The sequence below is a fragment of the Asterias amurensis genome, chromosome 3 (assembly GCF_032118995.1).
Source record: "Asterias amurensis chromosome 3, ASM3211899v1".
Lineage (NCBI taxonomy): Eukaryota > Metazoa > Echinodermata > Asteroidea > Forcipulatida > Asteriidae > Asterias > Asterias amurensis.
In genome coordinates, this window is record NC_092650.1 from 23,255,486 (window position 1) to 23,283,474 (window position 27,989).

A 27,989-nucleotide genomic window follows, 5' to 3' on the forward strand; every position below is an offset into this window, starting at 1 on the left:
GCTAGTCCTTAATTAGTTAAGTCACTTTTTCTCACTCGAGACAAGACTCGTCTTAAAACTTTGACACAATTGATATGCCTTTCAAAGACCAGTATTATCACTTGGTGTATCCCAACATATGCATACAATAACAAAATGTGTGCAAAGTTGGACTTATTTGTTCGTCAAAGTTGCAAGAAAACAATGACAGAAAACACCCTCCTTGGGTCCCAGTCTTGACACTTGCTTCGTCCTTCGGATGAGACGTAAAGCCGTTGGTCCCGTGTGTTGTGTAACGCACGTAAAAGAACCCTGTGCAGTTGTCGGAAAGAGATAGTGCCCCCCGGTGCTCCTTGTTTGATTTGCAACATGTTGCACTACAGCATCTCTCAACAAACGTAGTCCCACCACGTACCATGCAGGAAATACTGTATGTTAAAAACACCAGGAGCGTCACCGAGTGACGGATACGCGCACTATATAAGAAGCTACAAATATTATAGTTGGCCCCGCCCATTATGTACTGACCAATCCCAATCAGTTATATATTGATAAATCAAATCAGTTATTTATTGACCAATCACATTATTCTCATTTATTTGGCGAGGGTTATATCATTATACATGTACAGCCACCACCCAACCCATCCCCATCTCACACACGTTAAAGCATTAATGTTTGCTGCTCTAGAATTGCAAGAGTCGAATCTCACCCGAGTAACATGCCTGTGATATTTTTTTCACAGGACTCAGAAAAGTACTGAGTATACAGTGCGAACACATATCGTTGTATGGGTAAAAAAATACACCAAAATTAATATTCTTTATCCCCGATGCAAATTTAACATCTATCATTAATTTTTAGGCAATCCTCGGTTAGTTCAATAATGAAGAAAGAAAAAAACCTAAAGGTTTACAAACACATTTGAAAGATAACACATGAATGTGGAACCTTGTGTTGTTATAAATTCGTCTGTTAAATGGCCACGTTGCCTTAGATTGGGCGAGTTGGTCTAAGAAAGGCGTTTGAAACCGTTATAAAATGCATGTTCCAAGAAAGGCGTTTGAAACCGTTATAAAATGCATGGTTAGAAAGATGTAGAATATAATTGTCCTCACAAATATTAAGCCTCGAAATTGCACGGTTTTCCTTTTACGTCGTGAAATAACAAGACACTCCTATGTGAAGGCCTTTTTTTGTTTTACTCCACTCCAACCAAACAATAGCAGTTTGTGTTAATTCGCAAAGTTAAAGAGGAAAACCGTGCAATGTCGTGGCATATAAAAGCGGAGTCCGCAGTCCGGGTCAGTTGTGAAATTCTGTGTTTGAACCAGTCTCCGGGTCAGTAGTCTTGCCCAGCCCAGGAAATGGGTCAGACCAACCGGAATCTGTGTTAATTCTGACCCGTGTTTTTTTCCCCTGAAGAATCCTTTAGGCATACTGTGCACCATTTTTCTGGTCAGACATGACTACTGTTATATCGTTGCGGTACCCGCTGCCAAAACATAGGATTCGAGCTGCCTCTAGCTGCCGGGCAACCTCGGTAGTCTAGTTGGTAAGACACTGCTCTAGAATTGCAAGGGTCGTGGGTTCGAATCCCACCCGAGTAACATGCCTGTGATATTGTTTCACAGGACGCGGGAAGTACTGAGTATACAGTGCTAACACACATCGGTGTATGGGTAAAAACCAAAATTAATATTCTTTATCCCCGATGCAAATTTAACATCTTTTATATGAGCACTATGGTTTGTGGTTGTTTTCTGCTCTTGCAGCAACAATGGTAGCTAAGGCAGCCAATGCAGACACACAGCAGTACTGCACCCACAACGATGACGACAAGGATGATGATAAATACAGCTATGCCCCATTGGAGTATGCCGGTCAAGATGTCATCCACTGATGAGTCAAGAAAAAGAAAAATGGAATCAATCGATTGGTACTATTAGCCATTTAGAGGTATGGTGGGCACTCTTTAAAAGTGCACTGTTTGGATTGGGTGCATAAAATGGCTTATTACTGTGTCATGGCCTAGCGGTTAAAGGATTTGGGTACTTCTTCAAAATGTCCATAGATTAACATTAAACTAATACAGGGTTTGAAGATAATGCTAGTGGAAAGCTTCCCTTCAAATATTACTTACTGAGGTGCTGTAGTTTTTGAGAAATGAGTAAAACAATGTCATGAAAATGTTTGTAAATGATTAAAATAATTTTCGTCTCATGAGACGAAAATTATTTTCATGACATTGTTTCCCCCAAACTACATCACTTCAGCACGTAATATTTTTAGAGAAGCTTTCTACTATCATTATCTTCAAACTGTGTAAGTTTAGTGTAAATCTGTGGACATTGTGTTTTTTTGTCCTACAAAAGTTACACAGACCCTTTAAGGGCACCAGATTCAAACTCTGGTTTTTCTAACCAGCACAGTGTGTGTTCGAGTTCCCAGTCGTGGTACTTGTGTCCTCACAAGCAAGACACTAAACCGTGATGGGATGTAAAGCTGTTTGGTCCCGTGTGTTGTATAACGCGCGCTTCGAAAAGAGAAGTGGTTCGCCCTGGCCGGTGTTTCTGGCGTAATTTATAGGAGCAGATTACCCCACAGTTCATTGTAAACCATTATGCATGGAAGGAGCTTATCTCATAACCAGTCCCACGGTACCTTGCAGGATATGGTTTCGAGTCACAGTCGTGATACCTGTGTCCTTAAAAAAGCACGGCACGCGACTATGGTTGACACTATGCTTCGTCCTTCAGATGGGACGTAAAGCTGTTTGTTCCCGTGTGCTGTGTAACGCACGCAAAAGAAAACTGTGTACTCTTACGAAAGAGAAGTGGTTCGCCACGGTGTTTCTCTGGTGTAAACATTTGGAGCATATTGCGCCACAGCACCTTGATAACCATCAAATGATGCATTTATGCAGAGTTATGAGACACAATCCCTATTATAAAGTCATAATTCAACAAGTCCGATAATAACTTGCAGGAAATGCTGTATGTTCCAGTGCCAGGGGCGAAACTGAGTGACTGACATGTACACTGTTATAAGAATATGATTATTATTTTATGACATGTTTTTGTGTTTGGGGTGTTAGTGAGGGGGTGCGGTGGTGTTGATGTTGGGTGGGTGGGTGTGGTATAGTGTAGTGTTGGGGTTGTGTTGGGGGGGGGGGTTGTGATGGTGGTGTTCTGATGGTGTTGGTGTTGGCTGGTGGGGTGGGGTGGCTGTGTTTGGTAGGTAGGTGTGGGTATGTTTGGGTGGGATGGTGGTGTTGGTGCTGGTTTTGGTTGGGAGTGGTGGTCGTGTTGTGGGAGGGGTGTCGTGGTATTAGTGTTAAGTGGTGTTGGTGGCGGTGCTAGTGGCGTGTGTTTCGGGTGGGTGTGGTGGTAGTGATGGGTGGGTAGGGGGTAATGGTGGTGTTGGGTGTAGTGTTGGTGTTGGTTGGGTAAGTGTGGGTGTGTTTTGGGTGTGATGTTGGTGTTGGATTGGTGTGGAGATAGTGGGTGGGTGGAATATTGGGGAGGGGGGTTATTGTCGAGGGATATTTACCAGATTCGTCGCTTGAGTCGCCGCAGTTGTCGTATGAGTTGTACGTGAGATCCTGGTCAATACATCTGCCGTTGTCGCATTCAAACTCAGATGACCTGCAAGTACCTGGGTAAGACATAAAACGCCCTTAAAGACACTGGGGTGGATTTCACTAAAGAGTTAAGTCTAGTCTTACCTCGAGTTAGGACGAGTTACTATGGGGATGTGCTGTGTCGTCATTCCTGATCCAGCACGCCATTGTTCCAGATTAAATTTTAACACGCAAATGGTTTATTGACAAGTTATATTACTTCACCCAAACTCTCACCCGAGGAAAAGGCCGTGTAGGCAATACGGAACCCAGATTCTACCGTCTCATTATCCGTCTTGAACCGTAGGGTGATATGGTTCAGAGTTGACGTGACTTCGCTCGGAGTGTTCGACGATCCGCAGACCGTCAGCAGCTTGTCCCGCTCGTCGGTCGACAACCCGTTGTAGATCTCGAGGACGTCGCCCGCTGAGCTACACGGTGCCGACCCGTCGATATCCACCGTGTTGAAGGTCAGCAGTATCTTCTTCACGAAGGAGCTGGTCTCAAGGGCGACATCGCAGTCCAAGTTACTGGAGTAAAGCGGGTCGGACTGAGAGTACAGCACACCACCCAATGCTTCATCGATGTCGATGGTGCGGCCACAATGCTCGTCCAGATAATCTGTTAACCAGAGAAGGGGGAACGGAAAATTATTATAGAAACGTTTGCGGCGGCACCTCTCATGTAACGACCATCTCTAAATGAGGTTGGGTGGTTCTGAAAGGGACCATTGGTTCCAACTCGACGTTTCGATCAGTATGCACTAATCACCCTGTAGAGAGAAAAAAACACACACACACACACAAAACTGTCAGTTTAAGCTGGTACTTGAGCGAATTTGTTTTTACCGCAATGTTGTTTAAACTTGTCAACGTGTTTGTTTACCATTTAAATGTAGTACATATTGATATTTGTACACCTCTAATTATTGTTCGTCATTGTTAATAATAAAAAAAATGAGGCACCACACTCAAGGTGTTGAAAAACTAGAAACACTTTCGCCGTTAGCGGCGTGCTTCGAAATTAATCCTTTGACGTCATGGGTGGAAGTTTGCTCACCCGAGTGAGCACCGCGGGGTAGACCAATGGAAGCTAAACGAACGCAACAATAATTTCATACGTGGATGTGTGATTGGGTGCGTTCGTTTAGCTTCCCTGGGTCGACCCAGCGGTGTTCACTCGAGTGAGCCCCTGACAAGAGTCAATCAAACGATCACACTCGCCCTCTCGTGGTGACGGCATATGCACCTCAGGTCACCCCCAAATGACCCACTTTTCAAGCAGGGCAAGCGTGACGTATGTAGGTCACACCGAACTAGTTCTCAAAACATTCGAACTCGTCCTAAATAAAATAAAGTATAATGGTCTGGCTAAACCATAGAACCTCTTCGGCTGGATGTCAAGGTGCCACCACATCAGCACGATGATAGTTGTTTGTATGGACATCATACGAATCACATACAAAAAAAAAGTTATGCTTGCTGCAACAAATTGTAGTCTGCAGTTTTACAACAACTACCGTGTGAAAGGTAAAGGGACACATTGCCTTTGGATCGGTCGAGTTAGAGTCTATGAACTATCCGGTCATTTTTATGGAGTCAAAAACTCTACTCCACAAAATGGCGTTTCGTTTTATTCACGACGTAAAAGGAAAAACATGCAATTTCGAGGCATTGTGTTGATCATTATAATCTTCTTTTTAAAACATCTTTCTTACCATATGCATTTCATATCAAAAGACCTTATGCATTGACGTCATCCAGCGGCCATCTTAGTGGAAAAATCATGACGAAACAATCGAAACGCACAGATTTGTACGCGCGGCGCACAGGATTGGCCAATGAACAACCTCCTTTTGACCTCTAGGTGAGGGCGCCCTACTGAAATGACGTCATGTGCATAAGGTCTATTGATTTTCGTAAACCAACTCGCCCGATCTACGGCCCCTTTAAATCAAGCTGGTTATAGTTCTCATGTTGGGGCACACTCATTGTGTTCAGTGATGATCTATCACGGGTAATTTATTAGCAAAGCTAATGAACCGATTCAGTCGTCATGCATGGACGCAAAAAAGTCCCCTTCAGATTTAAATTCAGACTCGAACACAAAAGTCACTATTCAACAGTTCAACACGTACATCAAATTATTATCCTCTGTCAACACAAAAGTCGTCATCCACAACTATTTCTTTATTCCGAAGTATATATTTATCAAAACGTGTGAAGCAATCTATCACAGAAGACCAAAAGGGTCGGGTCTCGGCTCACAATAATATTGTTTTCCTCAATGAAATCCATAATTCAGTTCCAATGGCGACACTAGCTTTGATCAAGGCTTTGAAGGAGTTTTTAAATATTGTATATTTTATGTTTTCATTTTTATTTGATTTGCGCCGCGCTGCTGGTCCTAGCTACCTTCCAACCGCCTCATGTGAGCTGTATGCGTGTCTGTCGCCCTGACCGCCTCCGCCTCCGCATGCAGAGTCTTTCTCGAAGGCTAAATGACAACACAACAAACATGAACAGGTAACTAAGTGAAACACAAGCAAGAAGATGGAAACACAAAGGACAACATCAAGGGTGGGGAGGTGGGGTAAAAAAAAGTAATTAATTGGTGAATGAGGCCCAGGCTAAAAGGCTGTGGGGAAAAAAGGAGACGGCAAAACAAAAGGTTTATTAGTCGTTTCCTTCTTGGATGTTCAGACCATGGGGTTGAATGGTCTGGAGGCGTCTAATCCAGAGTTTCTCCCTACTCAAACGAACAGTCTCTCTGTGGTTGCCTAGTTGCCTTGTATATAAGCGTATAATAAAGATTCTCTGCCACTAAAGCTATAGGGGCCTGATAATCTTCCACCAAAGTTATTAAAGGAACTAACACGTTGCCTTGGATCGGACGAGTTGGTCTTTTAAAAGCGTTTGAAACCGTTAGTTATGAAATGTATATGGTTAGAAAGATGTTTTAAAAGAAGAATATAATGATCCACACAAGTATCACTCGAAACTGCACGGTTTTCCTTTTACGTCGCGAACTATCACGGTCGGCCATTTATGGGAGTCATTATTTTGACTCCCATAAATGGCCGACCGTGTTAGTAGAAGGGTAAAAAGAAAACCACGCAATTTCGAGGCATATTATTTTGTGTAGATCATTGTATTCTACTTTTACAATATCTTTCTAACCATACACATTTTACAACAAACGGTTACAGAACGATTTTCAAAGACCAACTCGACCGATCCAAGGCAACGCGTTCCTTTAAAAGAATTTGCATATGAATGCAGCAGACCAGTGACAGAGATAAGAAATGCCTCCATTATTCAATGTAAGGTTCCAACACAATGGAAAGAGGCGAATATCATCCCCGTTCAAAAGCAAAATCCCCCCTGTCCTGGACAAGCATGCGTCCAATATCTATTACCTCTTGTCTAGCTATTAGGTAGCCGAAGGCAGAATTTGCAAATGGGTTTAAATGATGCAATTCAATCTAGGATTGACCATAGACAATTATGGTAACCAGAAGGGAAATTCAACAACACATTGTCTCATTGATTTTTATCACCCCTCTGTCTCTGCTGCTGAAAAAACCCTGGGAATATCAGCACCCTGGTGCTGACGACTGACTTCTCAAAAGCCTTAGAGTTGATGGACCACAACATTGTTATCAGGAAACTATTGATGTTGGGAGTTTCTCCCAGTCTAGTGCAATGGGTGGGTGAGTTCCTCACCGACAGGAGGCAAAGAGTGAAATACAAAAGTGTTTACTCTGACTGGATTTGTTTAACTGGGGGAGTGCCACAGGTTACCTTAGTTGGCCCTGTTTCTATCTTGATCAATGATGATCTAAAATCATCTTTGTGTGATGTTAGCAGACCAACAGTGTGGAAATATGTATACACACATGACGCACAGAATTAAGGCGTCTTTTTCGGAGTGAATTTGTGTGCGACTGCCATGAGCAAGGCTTTAAATATGTTAACAGAAAGGTTTCGAAGTCCATGTGGAACGTTTCAGACAAAATATGAACTATGAAAAATTACAATTTGATGAGGGCACTGGAAACGGCATAAAGATGATATTGGTCAAGTGTGAGGAAGTTGCATGGATTTAGGACTACTACTTTTTGTCTGAAGCCAAGTTAAAAATGGGGGCGCGGTATTAACATAACATGATTTACATGCCACCCCTGACTATTGGCACACTTGACTCATGACTGACCAAAAATGTCTGAATGTTTCCAAGTGTTTTAAATGCTCTCTTTACGTAGTAAAACAAACCAAAATCATGAACAATTCCCAGAGTTTGTTTTACTGTCGGGGCTAGTGGTAGAACCATTCCATTGATTTGATTTTACCACAGAGCTAGGCAAGGCACTGATGGTTAATAGTGCTAACAATAACATACATCGGTGAAAGGAGGGTAAAACCAACTCTCGATCTTACCTATTCCATTGACAAACTTTGCCTGGCAGAACACCATCAGAGTCACCAGGAACACGAAACCACACCTTGATGAACAAAACATCTCCATGTCTTGTCTATTAGGACTGTCTCCTTCGTATGTAAAATGTGGCGTGGAAAGTAAACGTTGTTCTCAAAGTTTGTTCCAAGAGCAGTGCTCTTCCTTTTTGATGGTTAATCCTCGGTTTGACGGATCGTTGTTGCTTTTAGTTTTACACAATCGTCACGGCCGACAAGATACAGTCTGCTGATTAAAGAGGCGGTTCACCTTGGTTAAAAGGCCATGGAAACCTTTGATAATTGCCAAAGACCAGTTTTCTCACTTGGTGTATACCGACATATGCATTAAATAACAAATCTGTGAAAATGTGGGCTCAATTGGTCATCAAGGTTAAAAAAGGATCATGAAAGAAGAAAAAAAACAAGCACATTTTTGCACAACTTTTGTGGCTTTCAGATGCATAAATAAAAGGCTTCCGCCGAAGTTTTTTATCTTGAGTGAGAAACTTCCCCCTTTTTTCAAGAACTACGCTACTTTATAGGAGGGAGTCGTTTGTCACAATGTTTTATGCTATCAACAGCTCTCAATTACTCGGTACCAAGTAAGTTTTTATGTTTTCAATTATTTTGAATAAGTAATCAACGTGTCCACATGCAGTACCTTTAATAGAGATGTTTTGTGTCAGTTGAAAAAGTATTTAAATGTTTACCTAGACTGCGCACAATATCATACCAGGGGGTAAACCCACCCATTATTTTGTTGTGGTTTTGCATGCAGATTGTGTTTTAGCCCTTTTGTAGGCGTGTTGAGTGACCCCGTGCCGTTTCTATGTAGTCGATTATGTATGGCCGGTGTGGCACGAGATTCTAGTGTCACCGAATCTCACGCGGGCAGAATTAGCTGGGACACATGTTCTAGACCGTGGGATGATGCTCCAAATTCTGCTTTTCAGTGCTCTACCCTACACAACTACTTACATTTGGTCTCAAAATTTGAAGAAAATTCAACTTACCACCCAAAAAAAGTCGTCAAGCACAAAACTTGCACAGTATGGATTTATTCGCGAAATGAAGCACAATAATACAGCGAGAATAAATGGCTGAACGTGCAACAACAAAATAGATGACTTATAAGCTCGGCCAATCATAGCGCATATGACATGCATGCGGATGTGTAGACCAATGAAAGAGCTTGTTTCGAAGTCCTGTGGTTTTGTGGCCCTTTTCGAAACGACGGCGCCTGCGTTGGATTCAGCTTCAGGTTCCCTTATCTCGTCTGAAGCCCTGACTGAGCGCGTACGCAAAGTACGCACAATTGCCAAAACAACCGCGGGGCCAAGCTAGCATGCGGAGCCGAAGCCGTGGTTTCGAGAAGGATTTCAGAAAGATGTCGTCTACGCTTCTCAGGAAACTTCGTCCTGTGTGAAGGGAAGAAAGTTGCGAAGATCGGCTCGTTTTATGTTACATGAAAACAACATAAATTTAATCCGAGCTAGTTCGGGAAAATAGTTATCGCTGGCAGGAGTTCGTTGGCCCAGCAGTGGTTAGGAAAAACATCATGATCATCATGACATGTGAAAATGTGTATGCTTGGAGTTTGGACGCCATGGATGGATGACATGACAGCGACCTACAAAAGACAAGACCTTCCGATCCAATTTCACCAGAAAGCACAGCGGCAGCTGCTGGTTGGAGTACCGTGGATGTACTAGTGGAAGTTGAAGGTATTTAGGCAACATTTCTTTCCAGAATAAGTTGTGCTTCAATTCGAAGCAAAGCAGTTAATCATTTTTTTTTTTTTTTTTATTCAAGTCATGAAGTTAAACAAAATGAAATGCTCCGATCTCTCAAATATATGAAACGAAATCAGAGTCACGATCACATGATGAGGATACACATTTTGGTGATGAATCATGATGATGACACACATCGGTTTAAGTTATTTACTTAATACTAGGCTGTTTCAGTCAAATTTAATGCAGGTGATTTTTTCTCTGACAAGATGTGGTCTGTTAAGGTGTATTCTTAGAAGTAAAAATCAATTTAAAATTTTGAAATCGGATGTTTGGTTGCAGAGATATACCGTTTTTAATAAGCGAGGATCGTGAAAAAAACGTACCCGTGTTCAAGTTCAATTCTTATGTTTTTCTTCATATCGGCCACGGCCAAGTTTAATGCACAGCCTATGGCAATAGAGGGCGCACACTAGGCGAGCGCCCTCTATCACTGGGGAGGTTTACAAACTGTGCTTTGAGGAGGCGCTAGTATGATTTTTTATGAACGGCAAAAAGTGATATTTTGTGAATAAAACTGAGGAGCGGCATCGTGGGGGAAATTGTTAACTATAAAAATTAAATGTGTGTTAAGTTTTGCAGGTGTTTGTGTGAATATTCTTTATTAATTATGTCAACAAATAGCATTATTAAATTAACCAGAATGGAATAAAATTAAAGAGTTTATGACTGGTGTTTTCTTTAATTTAAGATCAGTTGATCCTTTGATTTAAAATTGTAGCATTAACACAGTAAAAATTTAGAACAATCTTTAAAAAACTTGAGGATGAAGGCATTGGTATACATTGATTATTTTTGTTATATTTACAAAGACAATTTCTAAAAACCAATGGCTATATACAATCAATTTTTTTGTTCAACTTTCGTTTTAATTAGTATAGGCCTTTAAAAGTATGTAACAATACTAGTTTCTTTTGACTCAAGATGAGCAGTCTGTTATTATCAATTCAGAACGTAGAAATTATCAAAGAAACAAGATCGGGCAGCTTTCCAGCTTTCCATTATTAGAGCCCCGGCCTATCAAACTTATTGTAACACACGCCCTCTTGTGGTGGCACATCACGGAAACACGAAGATGTACGAGTACAACATACATGTACAATCGTGCGTATTTAGGACAACTTTGCAAGAAGTGGTCTAACAAAACCTTTCTGCGGGAGAAGAAAACATAATCAAATTACACCAAATTTTCACAAGTTTAACTTAAAAGTATGGGAATTAGCACTGACAAAGTCGCATTCAATTTTGATGATTGTCTCTGGAAGAAATCTTGATTCAAAAAATGGAAAACGCCGACAAAAATAGGTTTTTATGGTAAAAGCTATGCGACTAGCTGTACGATGTGCGGAATTTTATCGGCTACACGATGATGTAATCGTTATCTCATTTTGTGTAAACATGTGCTCCCGCATCGCAAAAAACCGTCTTCGGGCTTCTTCGGCGCTTTCCGAAGATTTCCGAAATCCGTTGTCCACGGGGTTCAAAGTTGGCGTCATGCACAAACGAATGGGTGCTGCACGCCAGGCCAAGCCTCTTTTTTTTGTCGTTGCTCTCTTTTTTTTACAATATCTCCGAAACTATTCATCCGATTTCGAATATTTTTAAAATGTAAGCACGAGGAGAGAATGCTCCTGCCTGCTGTCAAGTCTCATAGTTATGAGTTGTACAAAATGTGAGTTATGATTTAATATATTTCGTTCTTTTTTTTCGGGGCTGTGTGTGTGTGTGTTTTGGTACACGTAAAATCAACTTGATGAAACTGCCTATTAATACTTGAATTAATAACAAAAAACATACATCATATTCATACATGCACTGTTACAATTAGTAATTACAATTACATGTACAGACTACAGTATGAAAAATCAAAAAACATTAAGTATTCAATGCACTAGGCCGATTAAAAATTTACACGATTCAGGAAAAATTAAATTGGCCCTTACTTACTAAACTAAAACACTGAAGTGGAGGAAGGGCAAGGGTACATACACGTACCCCAAGACCCCCATACTAATCACGTGATGAAGTATGCTTGAATAATAATAAATAACATCCCCATCTTTATTCTTAAAATTCTAGAGGCAAACAACCAGATTTCTTTGAGATGTGGTATTAAAATTAAAATTTTGTATTTAAACTAAGGGGAACAAGCCTAATTTTGTTTTCAAATAAGATGAGTAAACTAGGGCCTCATTTATTTGTATTTCTTTTCTTTTCAGTATGACATGTCCGCTCTGGGTTAGTGGTATATCAACACTTTTCGCTGACAATGAAGCGTGCAGGTAGTAGGACAAACAAAGAAAGGCAGAAACTAATCTGAGAAAGCTAAAGAAGAACAAAAATTGAAGGTAAAAAAAAATAACTTGTTCATTACTCTCGTCCACCAGAAGAAATACTGTGCGTAACCTTCTAACCTTTTTTTCTTTTGTTTTCAGGAAAACGAGAGAAAAAACTCAAATGAATATATGGTTAACTGTTGGTATTTGTGAACAGGACCAGTATCCCTACTATTAAATAAAAAAATCTATATATAAAATCTGTGTAAACTTTTGCAAGAATTTGCTACAAGATAATGAAAAGTTCAAAGTATTGGGTAAAAATGTCCTCTTTATATCAAAAGCTTTCCGGTGCTCTTTATCATACGTTTTGTATGGATTGACCTTTAGTAGTTGGGCACAAGTTGACTAGGGTATGAGGGCATGCCACTTGGATATGAGAAATTCATACTGCCTAAATAAACTTTGGATTGGATGTGTACTACAATTAAGGAACAATGAGTTGATCTACCTTCACCAAAACTGTACATGTTTGCTTTTCCTACAAATTGTTTTTATTTTGTGTACTGTCTGTTCAGTCATCGAGTATGCTTTTATAATTCGCTTGCAGAACGCGAGAATAGTGATGCCATTAGCAACGAGACAACTGAAGGTGAACCACGATCAAAAGGTTGCTACGCTCTGACACTGGTGATTCTGAAACGCCTCAGCTGAACGTGCTCCCCGAACAGTGTATCATGCAGATTGAAGAAGAAAGTATGTAAAGGAAAATATCACACAGCAGATGTTCCTGTCAACAAATCAATTTCCCCTGCACAGACTTATGCTTTTGTGCCAGTTGCGGAGTGGCTACAAAGGACTCGGACGGGGATGTTTATTCTGATGATAACTAATTTAAACAAAATGTTGTCTGAATCATCATTTTCAATAGAAAAGTAGAAAAAACAAGAAGAGAATTCTGCACAAGTACAATGTGTAAAAAGTAAGCTTTTGGCTTACCAAAATATAAACCTTAAAATAAATGTGGAACAATTTATTTGAGAATTGAATTAACCCATCAGTTACTGTGGTACCAGAAAGACAGTTTGGGAACTAGATTTATATTATTTTCATTCAATTTTGTAAAATCTTTATATCTTTGAAATTGTTAACGGCCCTGTCACACCATGGTGTATCGCCTTAACGTATGCCGGCGTATAGGCCTACAGAAACTAGTTCGAGCATTTTAAAAGTTCAAGAGTGCCCAACTTCCCAGAATCGCATCCATAGCGTACTGAACGTATACAAAGCGTATGACTAATGAATTGATAGCGTATCACTAACTTAAAATGAAGTTATGTATGTTACATGTGGATACGTGAGAATACGTCAAGACTTTTTGGGGATACGCCAGGCATAGGTTATACGGCACATAAACGGATTTATTATTGTTTTAAATTGAATTGTGTGGGGGAATTTAAAAGGGCCTTTTCAAGAAAGTAACATAATTCATCATGATAACAATGAGTATTGTACTAGAAATGTGTCATTATGATATGAAGAGAAGAAATTTAAAAAATCTGAATGTCAACAATATCCTTTTTTTGTCAAGTTCATTCATTCAATCGATTACAATTTAATTAAGGCCTGTCTAAGCTCTGAAAACTTAGTAAATGACCAAAATGAGGCCCAGAAAGTTTGTTAGTGACATTAATTTGAAACAATTGAAATAACTCAATTGGGGAAATGATTGATGTCCAGGGATGTTAAATAATTAATTAATTTGGGAGAAAAGAGCTGAAAACCTGTAAATGAAAGCAAAATAAATAAGCCAGTATATTTTCCCCATTCGTTTGTGCACTTGGTGATTTGCCCATAGAGTTTGTGCATAGTTCTCCAGTTTTGACCAATAGAGGGCGCTATTTTTCTATAATTATTTTCTAATTAAAATAACTCATTACTGTGCAAGTTTTGCCCTTGACGACTTTCACATGTTATTCAGGACTTCCATAAGAACATCTGGGGAAAAATTCAGGTAGTTGCAGAGGGTAGACCACAAAACTCGAAAACTAGAGCCCTTTTTGATGATCATCCCACGGTCTATTCATCTTGTGAGTCCAAAACTATAAGTTGCAAGCGAGAAATAGTTACAGTCTGTTATGGCGTGTCAAACGTTGCATTATTCGATAATGTACAATATATGTGCGATGTTTCTCATATATATGCGATAATTGTCACATATGTGCGATATTCATTTGATGTATGCAATAAATGTAATACATATGTGTAACGGCGTAAAAAGTCCCACTAATAGAAAATTCCCTGGTTCTAACGAAAGGTCGCAAATCTACTTAAAAACTGGGACGGAAAACAAAATCTTGCTCTTAAACAGTGATTTATTTACTTAACTCCAATAATAGTAACAGCCAAAAAAACAGAACTCAAAATTAATTTGCCAAGAAATAAAACAACACGTGACTGTGACTTTCTCAAACAAGATTAATTGGTTCTCAAAAAAATGCTTTAAGATCAAAAAAAGAAAACAAAACAACTTGAAAAAACACTTACGCAATAAAAAAAACCTTGAAAGACTGATTCGAATTGGAGTAAAAACAACCCCAAAACAACAATAAAAAACCAACGAGAAAAACCGAAAAACCCACACAGCACTAAACAGTGAATTTTTGCCTTTTTGTTTGCGGGTCATTTTTTGACGTTTTGTTAATGTTTTTCACTTTTTATAAATTATTTTTCAATCATGTGAGGCTATGAAATTGACATATTATCAATTAACATATCTAAATTATGCTAATACTGCAGAATTCGTTCGAGTAAAACAGATCTTCACCTTCAGATTTGAGCAAAATGCAACATTTTGTCACCTCCCTGTACTGTATGTGTTCTATTATCCGAATACGCGGCTGGCTGGCTATTTCGGGAAATACGCTGCTCGAGTCTCGTACCCTGACCATCACTATAAACCCTACGCCAATCTCATTGAACCATAGGAACCATACTATACCGTCCAGAGTATAGTCTGGCCCGATCTAAAACATTACGGATACGGGGATCAAGTGGACAGGAGGCCATACAATATCCAACAATTCCGTTTTCGCACATATATAAGAATGAACATCGCACATGTATATTAAATTATCGCATATGTATACCGTCACAAAACATCGCATACAAATGATCGCATATAATATACTACAAAATTATCAAACATATATTAAAAATTATCGCATATATATTGCAAATTATCGCACATATATTGCAAATTATTGCACATATATTACAATTTATCGCACATATATTGCAAACTATCGCACATATATTTCAAATTATTGCACATATATTACAATTTATCGCACATATATTACAATTTATCGCACATATATTACAATTTATCGCACATATATTAATCGCACATATATTACAATTTATCGCACATATATTACTTTATCGCACATATATTACAATTTATCGCACATATATTACAATTTATCGCACATTATTACAATTTATTGCATATATATTACATTTATTGCATATATATTACATTTATTGCATACATCAAATGAATATCGCACATATGTGACAATTATCGCATATATATGAGAAACATCGCACATTATATTGTACATTATCAAATATTGCAACGTTTGACACGCCATAGTCTGTTGAGTAGAGTCGTGACTTCATGAGCCAGGAACCATGCATTTCCATGGAGCTACATTTACTCTGCAATGTGGTGTCTTCGTCACTGACAGTTTGAAATAAAACATCTGCCAAAACCGTTTTTTTTTTTCAATGCAGAACAACCGCACTGCTTCCAAGAAGAAGAGAGTACAACATGTCAGGCTCGCAAAGAATAATTATGCCTACACCATTTTTTGGTTATCTGTGATGGTCACTTTTTGTTAATAAATTTCCAAGATGGTGTGAATGTTAAACAAAACACGTTATCGGTGTGAACATTTGGGGCAAATGTTTTTTAAAACAATGAAATGATCTCAAAGCTACTGAGTTAAAGGCAGTGGACACTATTGGTAATTGTGGAAGACTAGCCTTCACAGTTGTTGTATCTCAACATAAGCATAAAATAACGAACCTTTGAAAATTTGAGCTCAATTGGCCATCGAACTTGCGAGATAAGAATGAAAGACAAAAACACCCTTGTCACACGAAGTTGTGTGTGTTTAGATGGTTGATTTCGAGACCTCAAGTTCTAAATCTGAGGTCTCGAAATCAAATTCGTGGAAAATTACTTCTTTCTCAAACACTATGGCACTTCAGAGGGAGCCGTTTCTAACAATGTTTGATACCATCAACCTCTCCCCATTACTCGTTACCAAGAAAGGTTTTATGCTAATTATTATTTTGAGTAATGACCAATAGTGTCCACTGCCTTTAATATCAACTATTATTTCATATTTAGCCTTTTTTCACTGGCTGCTCGCGTCGCGTATAGCTTTGTGGCACAGCGCACGAAACATTTTCACATGACCTTTCAAGATAATGGGAAGCAATTGTGATAGTCAAAAGAAAAGCAGATTCGTGATTTATTTTCATAAGGGAGGTAAGCGCCAGAAAAATATTGTTCTGTAAATGTATTGACATCCTGAATGGTGGGTTGAACTTGAACCAACCATGTTGAACACGGAACTGTCGCTGCTGCATTCATGCATGATTCATGGAGTGATGACGTAATGGAAATGGAAGTCTTTAAAGGATTGGGGTACTTTTTGTTGCACAAAACACAATGTCCACAGATTTACATTAAACTTGCACCATTTGAAGATAATGATAGTAGATAGCGTACCTTAAAATATTAGTTGCTGGGGTGCTGTAGTTTTTGAGAAATGAGTAAAACAATGTCATGAAAATACGTTTTTACATGCTAAAATAATTTTCGTCTCATGATCACTGTGGACGAAAATTATTTTCATGACTTTGTTTTACTCATTTTTTTTCTCAAAAACTACAGCACCTCAGCAACATATATTTTCAGGGAAGCTTTCTACAATCATTATCTTCCAACGGTGTAAGTTTAGTGTAAATCTGTAGACATTGTGTTTTTTGTCCTACAAAAATAGACCCTTTAATAGGATTTGGTGAAAAAGTGCAAAGGACACAGACGCATTTTTTTTTTCGAACATTCATGCACTAGCATTATTACAGCTAGAATACTTGAGAAAAGTTTAATAAGCTGTTGCAAAGACGTGCCTACCAACGTACACATGCAACATTATCCAGTATTGTTTGAATGTGGATAAAATAGGGAGAAACTATACGTGAAGCGTTAATTGAACTTGCCATTAGGGTACAACCAAATCTCTTTTGAGGGAGCGTTAGCTATGACAAGAGTTAGTGGCCACGTGTCATGTAGACTTTATGACAAGTCGTTAGGCGCTGCCTATTTGTCTGCCTTTCATGCAACAGTCACAGTGCGATGTTACACATGCAACAGTCTGGGATCATTAGGTTTACGTGTAAACGCCGTGTCGCCTAGAAAGCGCACTTCACTGAATAACATACGTTTTATTTCTATGGTCAATACGCACAAATTTACCACAACTTTACACGTGTTGTAGCATTGTGTCCGCCATCCATGCCATACCTCAGAAATGCTTATTTTGGCGGATATCCTGGATCCGTCCGTACAAGGGTTGACCCTGGTAGTCTTTGAACACGGTGATTCACACGTTTACTTGTTTTACATCTCTGTGGGAGTCGAAATCGGGGAGCCATCAGTTCGCGCGAGAGCAGTGATCTCGCGAGACCACTGTCTCAGCGCGTGGGGCCGATTTAACGAGTTGTCCACAAGTCTACTTAGAACGAAGTTGCACGTAACACTCTGCTGGGGGACGAAGTTTACCTCGATGGTCCCCCCCCCCCCCCCGCCCCCCGTCCCGTGTGCCAGACGAATTGTCACATGACAATCGAAAGTCACATGACCTATTCATCTCACTCTCTCTCTCTCTTATGCATATCACACACCACCGCGCACATGCACAAAAGTGGCATAATTGGGGCTGTCCCGTTTTGGTGTACGACGATTCGCCGATATTGTTTCATAACTTTGTTGAAAACTGCGGCCAAAACTGCTACTGCTACGGGGTTGTGGTAGGGACGAAGAGACACACTCGTCAACGATTCAAAGTTTGCAGATAAACAGTGACACTGACACACCACACAAGCACGTTTGTGCAAGTTCTAATATGATCTGATTCTGCACGACGGCGTGCGTGTGACTGTGAGCTCGTAAAAAAGGTAAACATATAAACTTATAAAGTGCAGTGTCATGTGAGTGTTTGCACAGTAAAATGTAAGTATAAAGTTCATAGCCCCACTCGTGTGGCCAAGGATAGCTGAATCCTTATCCTTGGCCACACAAGTGGGGCTATAAAGTTCCATGCATGATGATGATGCAGCCTGGAAGAACATCTAAACTTCAACCGAGTCTCTTTAGTCTTAGTCTTGTCTTACTCTAGTCTTAGCATGGACTCATGGAGGAATAAATAATTTATTCCTCCATACTTAGTAAGACTAAGAGACCACACAGCTGTCATCACCAGAAATCACAACCCACTCACTCACCCTTAGATTTTTTAGAATCCCATCCTCTACTAGAACCAACTCCTTTCATAAATCATTTTTTTTCCAAATACTGCTATGTGCTAGAGTGAGTGTAGTGTTAGTACGTAGTAGTAGTAGTAGTAGTAGAGACTGAAATTCACTCCCCTACTTTCTAACAACAAGCATCACTCTAGCCCCACTAAGTTTTGGCGTACACTCATTTCATATACGTACGCATAAAATCAACGAGGATTTCCTCCCTTGCCGACCTATTCCTCTGAAGGTCTATCGCGAAGCAGAACTGAATTTGACCTTGCTAATTAATAATATAATTTTTTTTTCTAAATTTCTATCTTCAACAATGTGTTGCTTTTAGAAATTAGATACATGGTACCTACATAACATGTACTTTTTTACCAGCTAACTGTAGTACCTGCTTGTGCCATTCTTGTGCCAAGGATCACGATTCAAATGTCAAGGATAACTTTATGATTGTGTGTAGTGAGCGTAAAAAATTGATCGACTGTTAACGGAAAATGTTTCCTTTGGTAGCAGGGAGACGGTGGTCTTGCCTCACTGCAGAGCTTTGTATTTTGTACACGGTGATAGGAAAGCAAATGAAATTAGGCAAAGCGGTAGGAAACATCAACAGGCCTACATTTCCTCATAGAAGTTCCCCCGATAGGAGTACGGTTCATAGAGTAGGCTACATACTTCATACAGAATGCGATACAAATTTTGACTTCACTTCCCAAATTCGCAACAAATATTTTGCATCAGTGGACTTGTGCTTATCCTGCGAATCATTTGCATAAAAGGCCGATCGAGGTAAAATGAAAACGCACAATTTCGAGTGATACTTGTGTGGATCATTATGCTCTACTTTTAAAATATCTTTCTAATCAATGCATTTTATAACAAACAGTTACAAATGCTTTTCAAAGACCAACTCGACCGGTCCAAGGCAACGTGTTCCTTTAACTCAGAGGAAAATTGCTTCGCCCTTTCAAGAGCTTCTCTACACCCACCGACACCCAAGGGTATAATGGATTCCTGTGAGGGCAGAGATGGTTTATGTGAAAGATTAGCGTGGAGCGCAATAACTCGCAGCACCGGATGTATACTCCCCAGGGAGATGAGATTGTTTAAGGAATGAAATTTTCTGCCCAGTATGTAAAGGGATTGTTGTCGTCAAAAAAATTAAGTCACAACAAGTAATTCTCAGCAGTCCAACTATGCTCAACTCACTTGCGAATATCGCTGCGAAAGGAGACTTGTGTTGTCAAATTCACGTCAAATTCGCATCACATTCGGATCCGCATGAAGTAGGAACTGGGCTTTTGAAACCAGGTTTAGCGCTTTGAATACCCTTCTTGTGCTGTGATAAAGCAGGATAGTCTTCGCAAGTCCCGATGATCGAGAAATGTGCCCATACCACTTTAGCTTACGCTTTTTCACAGTGGTCAGGAGGTCTTCGTAGGGTTCTATGGCTTGCCTGATTATGTTTATTTTATTATTATTATTATTCTTATTAAGAGTGAAGCTCAACTCGTTGCCTGACACTGATTGTAAGACTACGTTTGTCGTACTTTCAGATTCGAGGCGGTCAACTCTGCAAGTATAATGAGGCAGCAAATGCAGCAACTCACTGCAGCCTGGCTGATCCTGATGATGCATGCATTGACAGCATCCTGCAGTAACATCAACACAAACATCTATAAAACCAGTAGCGATGAGGCTCTCTTTGACCAAAGCGGGCTGCAGATACCTGGAGGTTACTTAAGGGAGCCGGCTCATTTGCACGCCCCGACTCCGGGGAACATCTCTCAAGAATGCCAGGAGGATTTGTATCAACTCTTGAATACCTCAAGTTTGGAGTATCAGGAAGAAAGCAGAGGTAGGTTATAAACATTGCCTGCTTAAAGACACTGCATGACCAGGGCCCAATTTCATAGCGCTGCTAAGCATGAAATTTCTTTCTTGATAAAAACAGGATTGCCAACCAGATTTCAACTTGTTCCATATTGCTTGTTACTGGTATTCATCTGTTGTTTGCTTATAAATCCTGAAAATCATGTGGAAATTTGGTTGGTAATCCTATTTTCATCACGGAAGAAATTTCATCCTAAGCAAATTTTTGTGCTTAGCAGCTCTATGAAATTGGGCCCTGTCTTCTCACTTGGTGTATCTCAAAATATTATGCATAAAATAACCAACCTGTGAATATTTCAGCTGAATTGGTAAATGAAGTTGCGAGGTGAAATATGATAGTAAAAAAAAACACCCTTGTCACACAAAGTTGTGCGTTTCAGATGCTTGATTTCGAGACCTCAATTGTTCTAAATCTGAGGTCTCAAAACCAAATTTGTGGAAAATTACTTTTTTCTTACCAACAGTGTCCACTGCCTTTAAGTCGAGTGATGTCCTCGAATCACAATGGCTCCCCAAGCCTTTATGTCCCTCAGTGACTTGAAATCTGCTGATTCCAGACCCGTATCCATTTTGAGAATGTCAGTGTAAGTTATTGCCAGTCTACCAGGTTTCAGGGCTCTATGCTTCGTTTTTGAAAGGGCAAGGGCACCAAGGCATTTTCTCTTTGGCAAAGGGCACCCTATGAGGAAATTGTAAATTTCTACTGGAGCATTTCAAGGGCACCAAGGCAATGATAAGGGGCAACGGAGGCAATCGCCTCCGTTGCCTCCGTGAAGTATCAGGCCTGAGGTTTCCTCCTCCCATGCTTAGGGGTCCACAGAACAATATTGGACACTGGTTCGTCTTTGCTCATGTAGCAGTGGCAGGCAAAATGCATCCTTCTCTGTCTGATTTTCCCCAGACGCTGCCAAATTTGCACACTCGCTTACACTGTTTTCTGTTGCCCCTTTAGTCATTGTCTAACTTAACTGTACCCTTTTCCCCCTGCAATCCTCCCTTCCTGATTGTTTTAACAGCTTTGGATGCATTTGGTAAGCCAGGATCTGGGTTGCTTGTGGGCAACACTGCCTGGCTGGGTAGCTATGATGAGTGTATGGACTTGGAAGAGTTCAACTATTGCCTGGCTTACATGTATGTACAACCAAAGGTGAGACTTTAAGTTAATAATGATGTACAATTCAGAATTCAGTTCAAAATCATCCTTCTCAATGTTAAGAACCTAATCATTGTTCCAGTCTACATAACATGCCTTCGTAATGTCCTGAAGGCGTGGTTTACAGTCCTCGGCTCTAACCCTTCACGTACCTGTATCCCGCCTCGCTATAGATGATGCGACCTATGTTTACATTCAAACCGCCCTCTGTTGGAAAAAAAAACCCACTGTATACGTCATGTTTCGTCGGGCAAAAAGACATAGTAGTCATGGTAAGATTGCATACACTTTCTAGCTGGCTGCCAAAACACAAAGGTTTTGCCCGGCGGTATGCGCGAATCATGTTATGGTTTTTGACTGATGTCAGCGGTCACATCGTCTATAGTTAGTTAGTTTTCAGTTGGAGAGAGTGCTTGTCTGGTGTTCAGTGAAAGAGCATTGTGAATTAGTTCTGGGTCAGATTCTACTTTCTGGTTCTAGTGTTAACAGGGTGCCTGTAGTGTGTATCAGATTGAAATACTATAAGCCTTGGCTGTTATAATAAGGCAATTAATGTGTGGTGAAGAGGTTTTCAACTAGTGGTTTAAACCCAACGAGGCCTGGTTCTTGATAATTTTACTGAGATGAAGTCGAGGTAAATTATCAAAAACCAGGCCTCGGCGGGTTTAAACCACTAGTTGAAAACCGATTCAACAAACTTCGATTCCTATTCATAGATACCTTTTCTGTCCAAAAACATCAACACTTTTTGGTCAAAAAGTAAAATAGTGCAAAAATTATATTTGTTCAATGATTTCTTTCAACACAAGACCCCTCAAGCTATTAAATTGTAAGGCCCTCGAGTAAACAACTCCTGGTAAGGGAATGCTGTGTGTGTCGCGCGTATCGCGTGATGTGGCACGCTGTCCTGGCCGTTAGGAATAAAGAAACTCGTCTTATAAGCACAGGTGCAAGCTCGCATGTCACGTCCATGTTTCAACACTTTTTACTGGTCATAAACAACTTAGGTTTATACACACCCATGTGACGCACTCTCCACCAGTAGGAATAGCGAAACTGTCTGAGGTATTTATGAATATATCATTTACAGGGTTTTCAACCAGCCTTGATACACTGGGGAGTTTGTACCCCAGCCTCATGCTCAGGAGAGGACGTGCAGAATGCACTCAAGACGATGTTTGGTAAATATATGTTAAAGGAGATTGACGAGGAAGTGTAGATTTGTGGATAGAATGTACTTGCCAAAGGCGAGTACATTGTATTCATGAATCTACACTTTAGAGTCTATTCTCTGACTTAAACTATTTCCCATTGATTTTTCAATAATAACAAAACCGCACTAGTCTATGGGGGGGGTGTGGAGAATGGTCTAATGATCTAAATCTGTGTATGTAGACATCTTTATAGTGCTTTCATCATTATCAAGTACAATGAAAGTTTTTCCCAATAACAAAAGTGGACTTTTGTTTAACTGGGAAAGTATTTTTTGTAAATTGAAAGACATGTTTTCCGCTGTGTTATCTTGTTATCTTTCAGTTTGTCTCGTCAATTGCTCTTTGTATTGTGCGGAGTTTATGATTCTATCGGTTTCGTTGTTGTCCATGTTTTTGCTCCATATGTTATTGTTGGTAGCACACAATGATCATACACTTTTCTCTGTGCACATTAAAAGTCTTTATTATTGTTATTATAATTGTTAAAAGGCAGTGGACACTATTGGTAATTGTCAAAGACTAGCCTTCACAGTTGGTGTATCTCAACATATGCATAAAATAACAAACCTGTGAAGATTTGAGCTCAATCGGTCATCGAACTCGCGAGATAATAATGAAAGAAAAAAACACCCTTGACACACAAAGTTGTGTGCGTTAAGATGTTGATTTCGAGACCTCAAATTCTAAACTTGAGGTCTCCAAATTAAATTCGTGGAAAATAACTTCTTTCTCGAAAACTACTCCACTTCAGAGGGAACCGTTTCTCACAACCTCTCCCCATTACTCGCTACCAGTAAGGTTTTATGCTAATAATTATTTTGAGTAATTACCAATAGTGTCCTCTGCGTTTAATTTTCACTTTCAGTTGTTCTTGGGGACACATCGACGTCGTATGTTTTCACATCAGCAGCTGGAGTTAGCTGTGCCACCAATCCACCTATCCCCTATAACGCTGGATTTTATTGTACAGTGTGAGTATACCTTATAATAATACTACTAATAATGATAATAATATCAAAGTCTTATTTAATGCATGTATCTGTTGGGCGCGATCTGTCAATTTGCGCGATTAACCGATCGCGCTGCGCTATTGAACGATCAAATTAGGATCAATTGGTCGCGCAGCAATCGGTCGATCGCGCAACAATCGGTCGATCGCGCAACAATCGGTCGATCGCGCAATGACATCTCTGCGCAATTGGCCAATTGCGCTACGAGTATTTTTCCCGTTATCAGCGGATCGCGCAGGAATGGTTTTGCGCGATCTACCCATCATGCAGGAATGGGTTTGCGCGATCGACCGATCATGCAGGAAAAGTTTTGCGTCTACCGATCGTGCAGGAATGGGTTTGTGCGATCGACAGATCGTGCAGGAATGGTTTCGTGCGTTCGACCGATCGTGCAGGTAAACTATTCCTTGGGGCGATTTCTCAAAGCAATAAAATTCATAGCAGGACATTTTCAGTATCACCATAGTGATTTATATAGTGACGTCACACTACGGTTGATTTGCAGTTACAATCAATGTTACATCTTTGTGAATTCGGCCCCTGAACATCAGCCGATCGCACCAAACAATTCCTGCACAATCAGCCGATCGCGCAAAACCATTCCTTCACAAGCGGCTGATCACTCATAACCATTCCTGCACAATTGGCCGATTGTTGCGCGATCGACCGATTGTTGCGGGGTCGACCGATTGCTGCGCGACCAATAGATATTTCAATCGCGCAGCGCGATCGGTCGATAGCGCAGCGCGATCGGTTGATCGCCAGCGCGATCGGTTGATCGCGCGCAGATTGACCGATCACGCCCAACATATCCACCAACATATACATTTATACAGAGAGAGAGTTATTGAACGTTAGGAACTCTGAGACCCAATTATATAGGTAGCAACTTATTACGGTTTAAAAAGCGCACAGCGCATTTAGCAGCCACAGTCTTTAAGTGCGCTGGTTTATTTTACATGCATAACACAGCTCATAGGACCAACGACTTTACGTCCCATCCAGAGGACGAAGCAATGGTAAAGTGTCTTGCTTAAAGGCAGTGGACATTACTGCTAATTACTCAAAATAATAATTATCACACAACCTTTCTTTATTACCAGTAATGGGGAGGGGTTGATAGTATAAAACATTGTGAGAAACAGCTCCCTCTGAAGTGAAGTAGTTTTCGAGAAAGAAGTAATTTTCGAATAATTTGATTTCGAGACCTCAAGTTTAGAACTTGAAGTCTTGAAATCAAGCATCAGAAAGCACACAACTTCATGTGACAAGGGTGTTTTTTCCTTTCATTAGTATCTCGCAACTTGTACAACCGATTGAGCTCAAATTGTCACAGGTTTGTTATTTTATGTTGAGATATACCAAGTGAGAAGACTGGTCTTTGACAATTCCCAATAGTGTCCACTGCCTTTATTAGAGTTGACACCCAGTGTTGTTTGGAGGCGCGGACTGTATTGAGTAACAAAGCAATACATGTAGCTCCCCTTGCATAATGCGAAAGCTACAGGTACATGTATGCTGAGGCCACGCGCATGATTTTATTTATTATTTATTTATTTACTATTTACCTTGGGGAAACCTCAGTAAAACACTGTTTTCCAGAGGTGCCCAGCAACTACAAACACTAAAATAATTTAAAATTGTATAAAATATAAATAAATATTTTTACGCACAGCTATTGTCCAATTATCTGCCTACTTGTTGAGAGTGTGACGTCATATGCAATGGGTCTATGTGGCTCTTTGAAACAACGTTTCAAGTTTCTTTTGTTATTATTTTTGTTATTATTTGAAGTACTTTTACTACTAAACCCTGTCGAGAGATATCGATGTGGTTAAAAAATATCCTCTGACTTTCTGTTTTTGTTTTTTAAAGTATTTTTTAGAATCTTTTTAGTAACCACTAACCATTGGTGTATTGATGGTTGTAGGTGCACTATGTGCTGAATTCCTGTAACTTATTGTAAGAGGAAATCCAGATTCCTATTGTTATTATTAGAAGTACTTATACTATCACTAGCGGGATGCCGCTAGACAACTCTACGTATAAAATGCTGCAAGTGTACTTGGTGTACATGGGGAGTGTTAAAGTGGCTGGTCAGGGTCACAATACAAATCACTGTGGTAAACCGCCCATCCAAAGTCAAGACGAATCTTAGTGCTTTGTGAAATCTTTCCTGTTCAGTGTATTATTTTCCTGTCCTGTATCGTGTTCTATGTACTTCTACTATCATATCCTGTCTTCAGATGAACTTGAAAAACGTCCTCTGTCTCTCTGTTTTTTTATTTTTTATTTTTTAGAGTCCTTTTTGCATGTTTTGTAATCATTGGTGTGTTGATGATCGGAGGTGCTCTGTGTGCTGAATACCTGAAACTTATTGCAAGAGGAAATCCAGATTCCTATTGTTATTATTAGAAGTACTTCTACTATAATTACCCTGTCTTCAGATGTACTTAAAAAATTTCCTCTGACTCTCTGTTTTTTTATTTTTTATTATTTAGAATCCTGTTTGTAACCATTGGTGTGTTGATGATCGGAGGTGCATTGTATGCTGAATACCTGAAACTAGTCGCAAGACGGAAACCAGATTCACTACATCAGACTAGTAGGGAGGAAGATGATGTTCCGCTGTTGGGGAATGAAACTAACCAAAGGAAGTTGAGCGTTAATAACTCCATGGAGGTACCAAAAGGTACGCTGCAATGTCCAGGCATGTGATTTCCCCGTTTTTAACCAGATTTTTTTTTTTAACACCCCCCCCCAAAAAAAAATAATAATAATACAAATAACAATAATAGTAATAATAAATAAATAAAAATCAGATACTAATATTTTTGTTTGCTTTGTTATAATTACATGTATAATCAAATTCATAAAAGTATGAATATAAAACTTTGCAGAAGGTCCTAGATTGCAGAGTAAGGTTTTTAAACCCAACAATAAATGTATGTTAGCAGGCTTTGCGCTAAGTAAGCTTGGGCGATATCGATTTATTTTATTCACGATATATCGCCGACATTTCGCGGTTAATTATATTTGACATCATTAGTCTTCAAACTCCAAGTGAAAGTTGTAGAGACAGTCATAGCATAAGAGAGGTGTTCTAATGACCTATTCTTCTGGTTTTACTCCAAACCTATGGGGTGCAAGATGTCTCAGCTAGCAAATACATCGCGATTATCGCGATATATCGCAATATATTGATATTTCGATTAAAACCAAATTCATCCGATATCGAAATCGTTTCCAAATTAACATCGCGATGTTCGATAATATCTTGATATCGCCCAAGCTTAGCGCTAAGAGGCCTACACCCTTCAAAGCTTTTATGGTTTGCGCTCACAATTCAGTTTTTTTTTCACATCCCAGAATGTATATATACTCAGTATATAACTGTTGGCGTGTCATGGTTGAGAGGATAAGAGTTCTGAGCGAACTCATACTTTGTTCCAAATTTCATCAAGCTGTTAAGCAGAAAATACTGCTCGACAAGTTTCTTTACTGAGCAACACTCGAATGGGGCACCAGTCATGCACATCAACGTAAAACATAATGTAGGTTTGACGGGGAACCTGTTTCTGTTAAGCAAGTTTCTGTGCTTAGCAAGTGTGTTTTGTGCTTACAGTCTTTAAGAAACTTGGGCCCAAGTGATTCTGATCAGCAGATTTTGGGTTACAGTGCCGAAGCAAAGTTTTCTAGTGTAATACTAATATCAAAAACTTACATAGCGCACGTATCTACCAAACAAGGTACTCAAGGCACTGAGTATAAACAAACTTTCAGAAAGATAGGTTATGCAGTGATGAATTCTGAGACCCAATTATTTAGCACCTTATAAGGGTTTACAAGGTGCTACGGCGCACGTATCTACCAAACAAGGTACTCAAGGCACTGAGTATAAACAAACTTTCAGAAAGATAGGTTATGCAGTGATGAATTCTGAGACCCAATTATTTAGCACCTTATAAGGGTTTACAAGGTGCTACGGCGCA

At 39.8% G+C, this 27,989-nt stretch overlaps 2 protein-coding genes across 7 annotated transcripts in view; one reads left to right on the plus strand and one right to left on the minus strand.

The window, feature by feature from the left end:
• Window positions 1-90: 90 nt before the first annotated feature.
• On the minus strand, window positions 91-8,289 carry LOC139935091 (low-density lipoprotein receptor-related protein 12-like). Its single transcript, XM_071929549.1, has 4 exons — window positions 8,041-8,289; window positions 3,839-4,222; window positions 3,532-3,636; window positions 91-1,878 (listed from the first exon to the last, which is right to left on the minus strand). Exons 1-4 carry the CDS (start codon window positions 8,126-8,128, stop codon window positions 1,712-1,714), a joined length of 744 nt encoding a protein of 247 aa, XP_071785650.1. The 5' UTR covers window positions 8,129-8,289; the 3' UTR covers window positions 91-1,711.
• Window positions 8,290-8,986: 697 nt separating this feature from the next.
• The window catches only part of LOC139935441 (nose resistant to fluoxetine protein 6-like), a 38,153-nt gene continuing 19,150 nt past the window's right edge, over window positions 8,987-27,989 (plus strand). For 2 of the 6 annotated variants that reach the window (XM_071930053.1, XM_071930054.1), the window contains exons 1-6: window positions 18,084-18,382; window positions 20,284-20,585; window positions 21,637-21,767; window positions 22,864-22,954; window positions 23,853-23,958; window positions 26,499-26,689. In XM_071930053.1, coding sequence (XP_071786154.1) covers window positions 20,312-20,585; window positions 21,637-21,767; window positions 22,864-22,954; window positions 23,853-23,958; window positions 26,499-26,689 — 793 coding nt within the window. In that variant the 5' untranslated portion in view covers window positions 18,084-18,382; window positions 20,284-20,311. Of the gene's footprint in view, window positions 9,783-12,070; window positions 12,200-12,737; window positions 14,128-18,083; window positions 18,383-19,365; window positions 19,517-20,283; window positions 20,586-21,636; window positions 21,768-22,863; window positions 22,955-23,852; window positions 23,959-26,498; window positions 26,708-27,989 lie in introns of those variants that run through there. The other 4 variants (XM_071930051.1, XM_071930049.1, XM_071930052.1 and 1 more) reach the window with 4 other exon arrangements.

What these genes read in the sequence shown, in the direction of transcription:
- LOC139935091 (XM_071929549.1), bottom strand. Translation starts at nt 8,128, where the DNA reads ATGGAGATGTTTTGTTCATCAAGGTGTGGTTTCGTGTTCCTGGTGACT. An exon ending in AAAGTTTGTCAATGGAATAG is followed by an intron (nt 4,223 to 8,040) that starts GTAAGATCGAGA and finishes TCTGGTTAACAG; the next exon opens with ATTATCTGGACGAGCATTGT. An exon ending in CTACACGGCCTTTTCCTCGG is followed by an intron (nt 3,637 to 3,838) that starts GTGAGAGTTTGG and finishes TGTCTTACCCAG; the next exon opens with GTACTTGCAGGTCATCTGAG.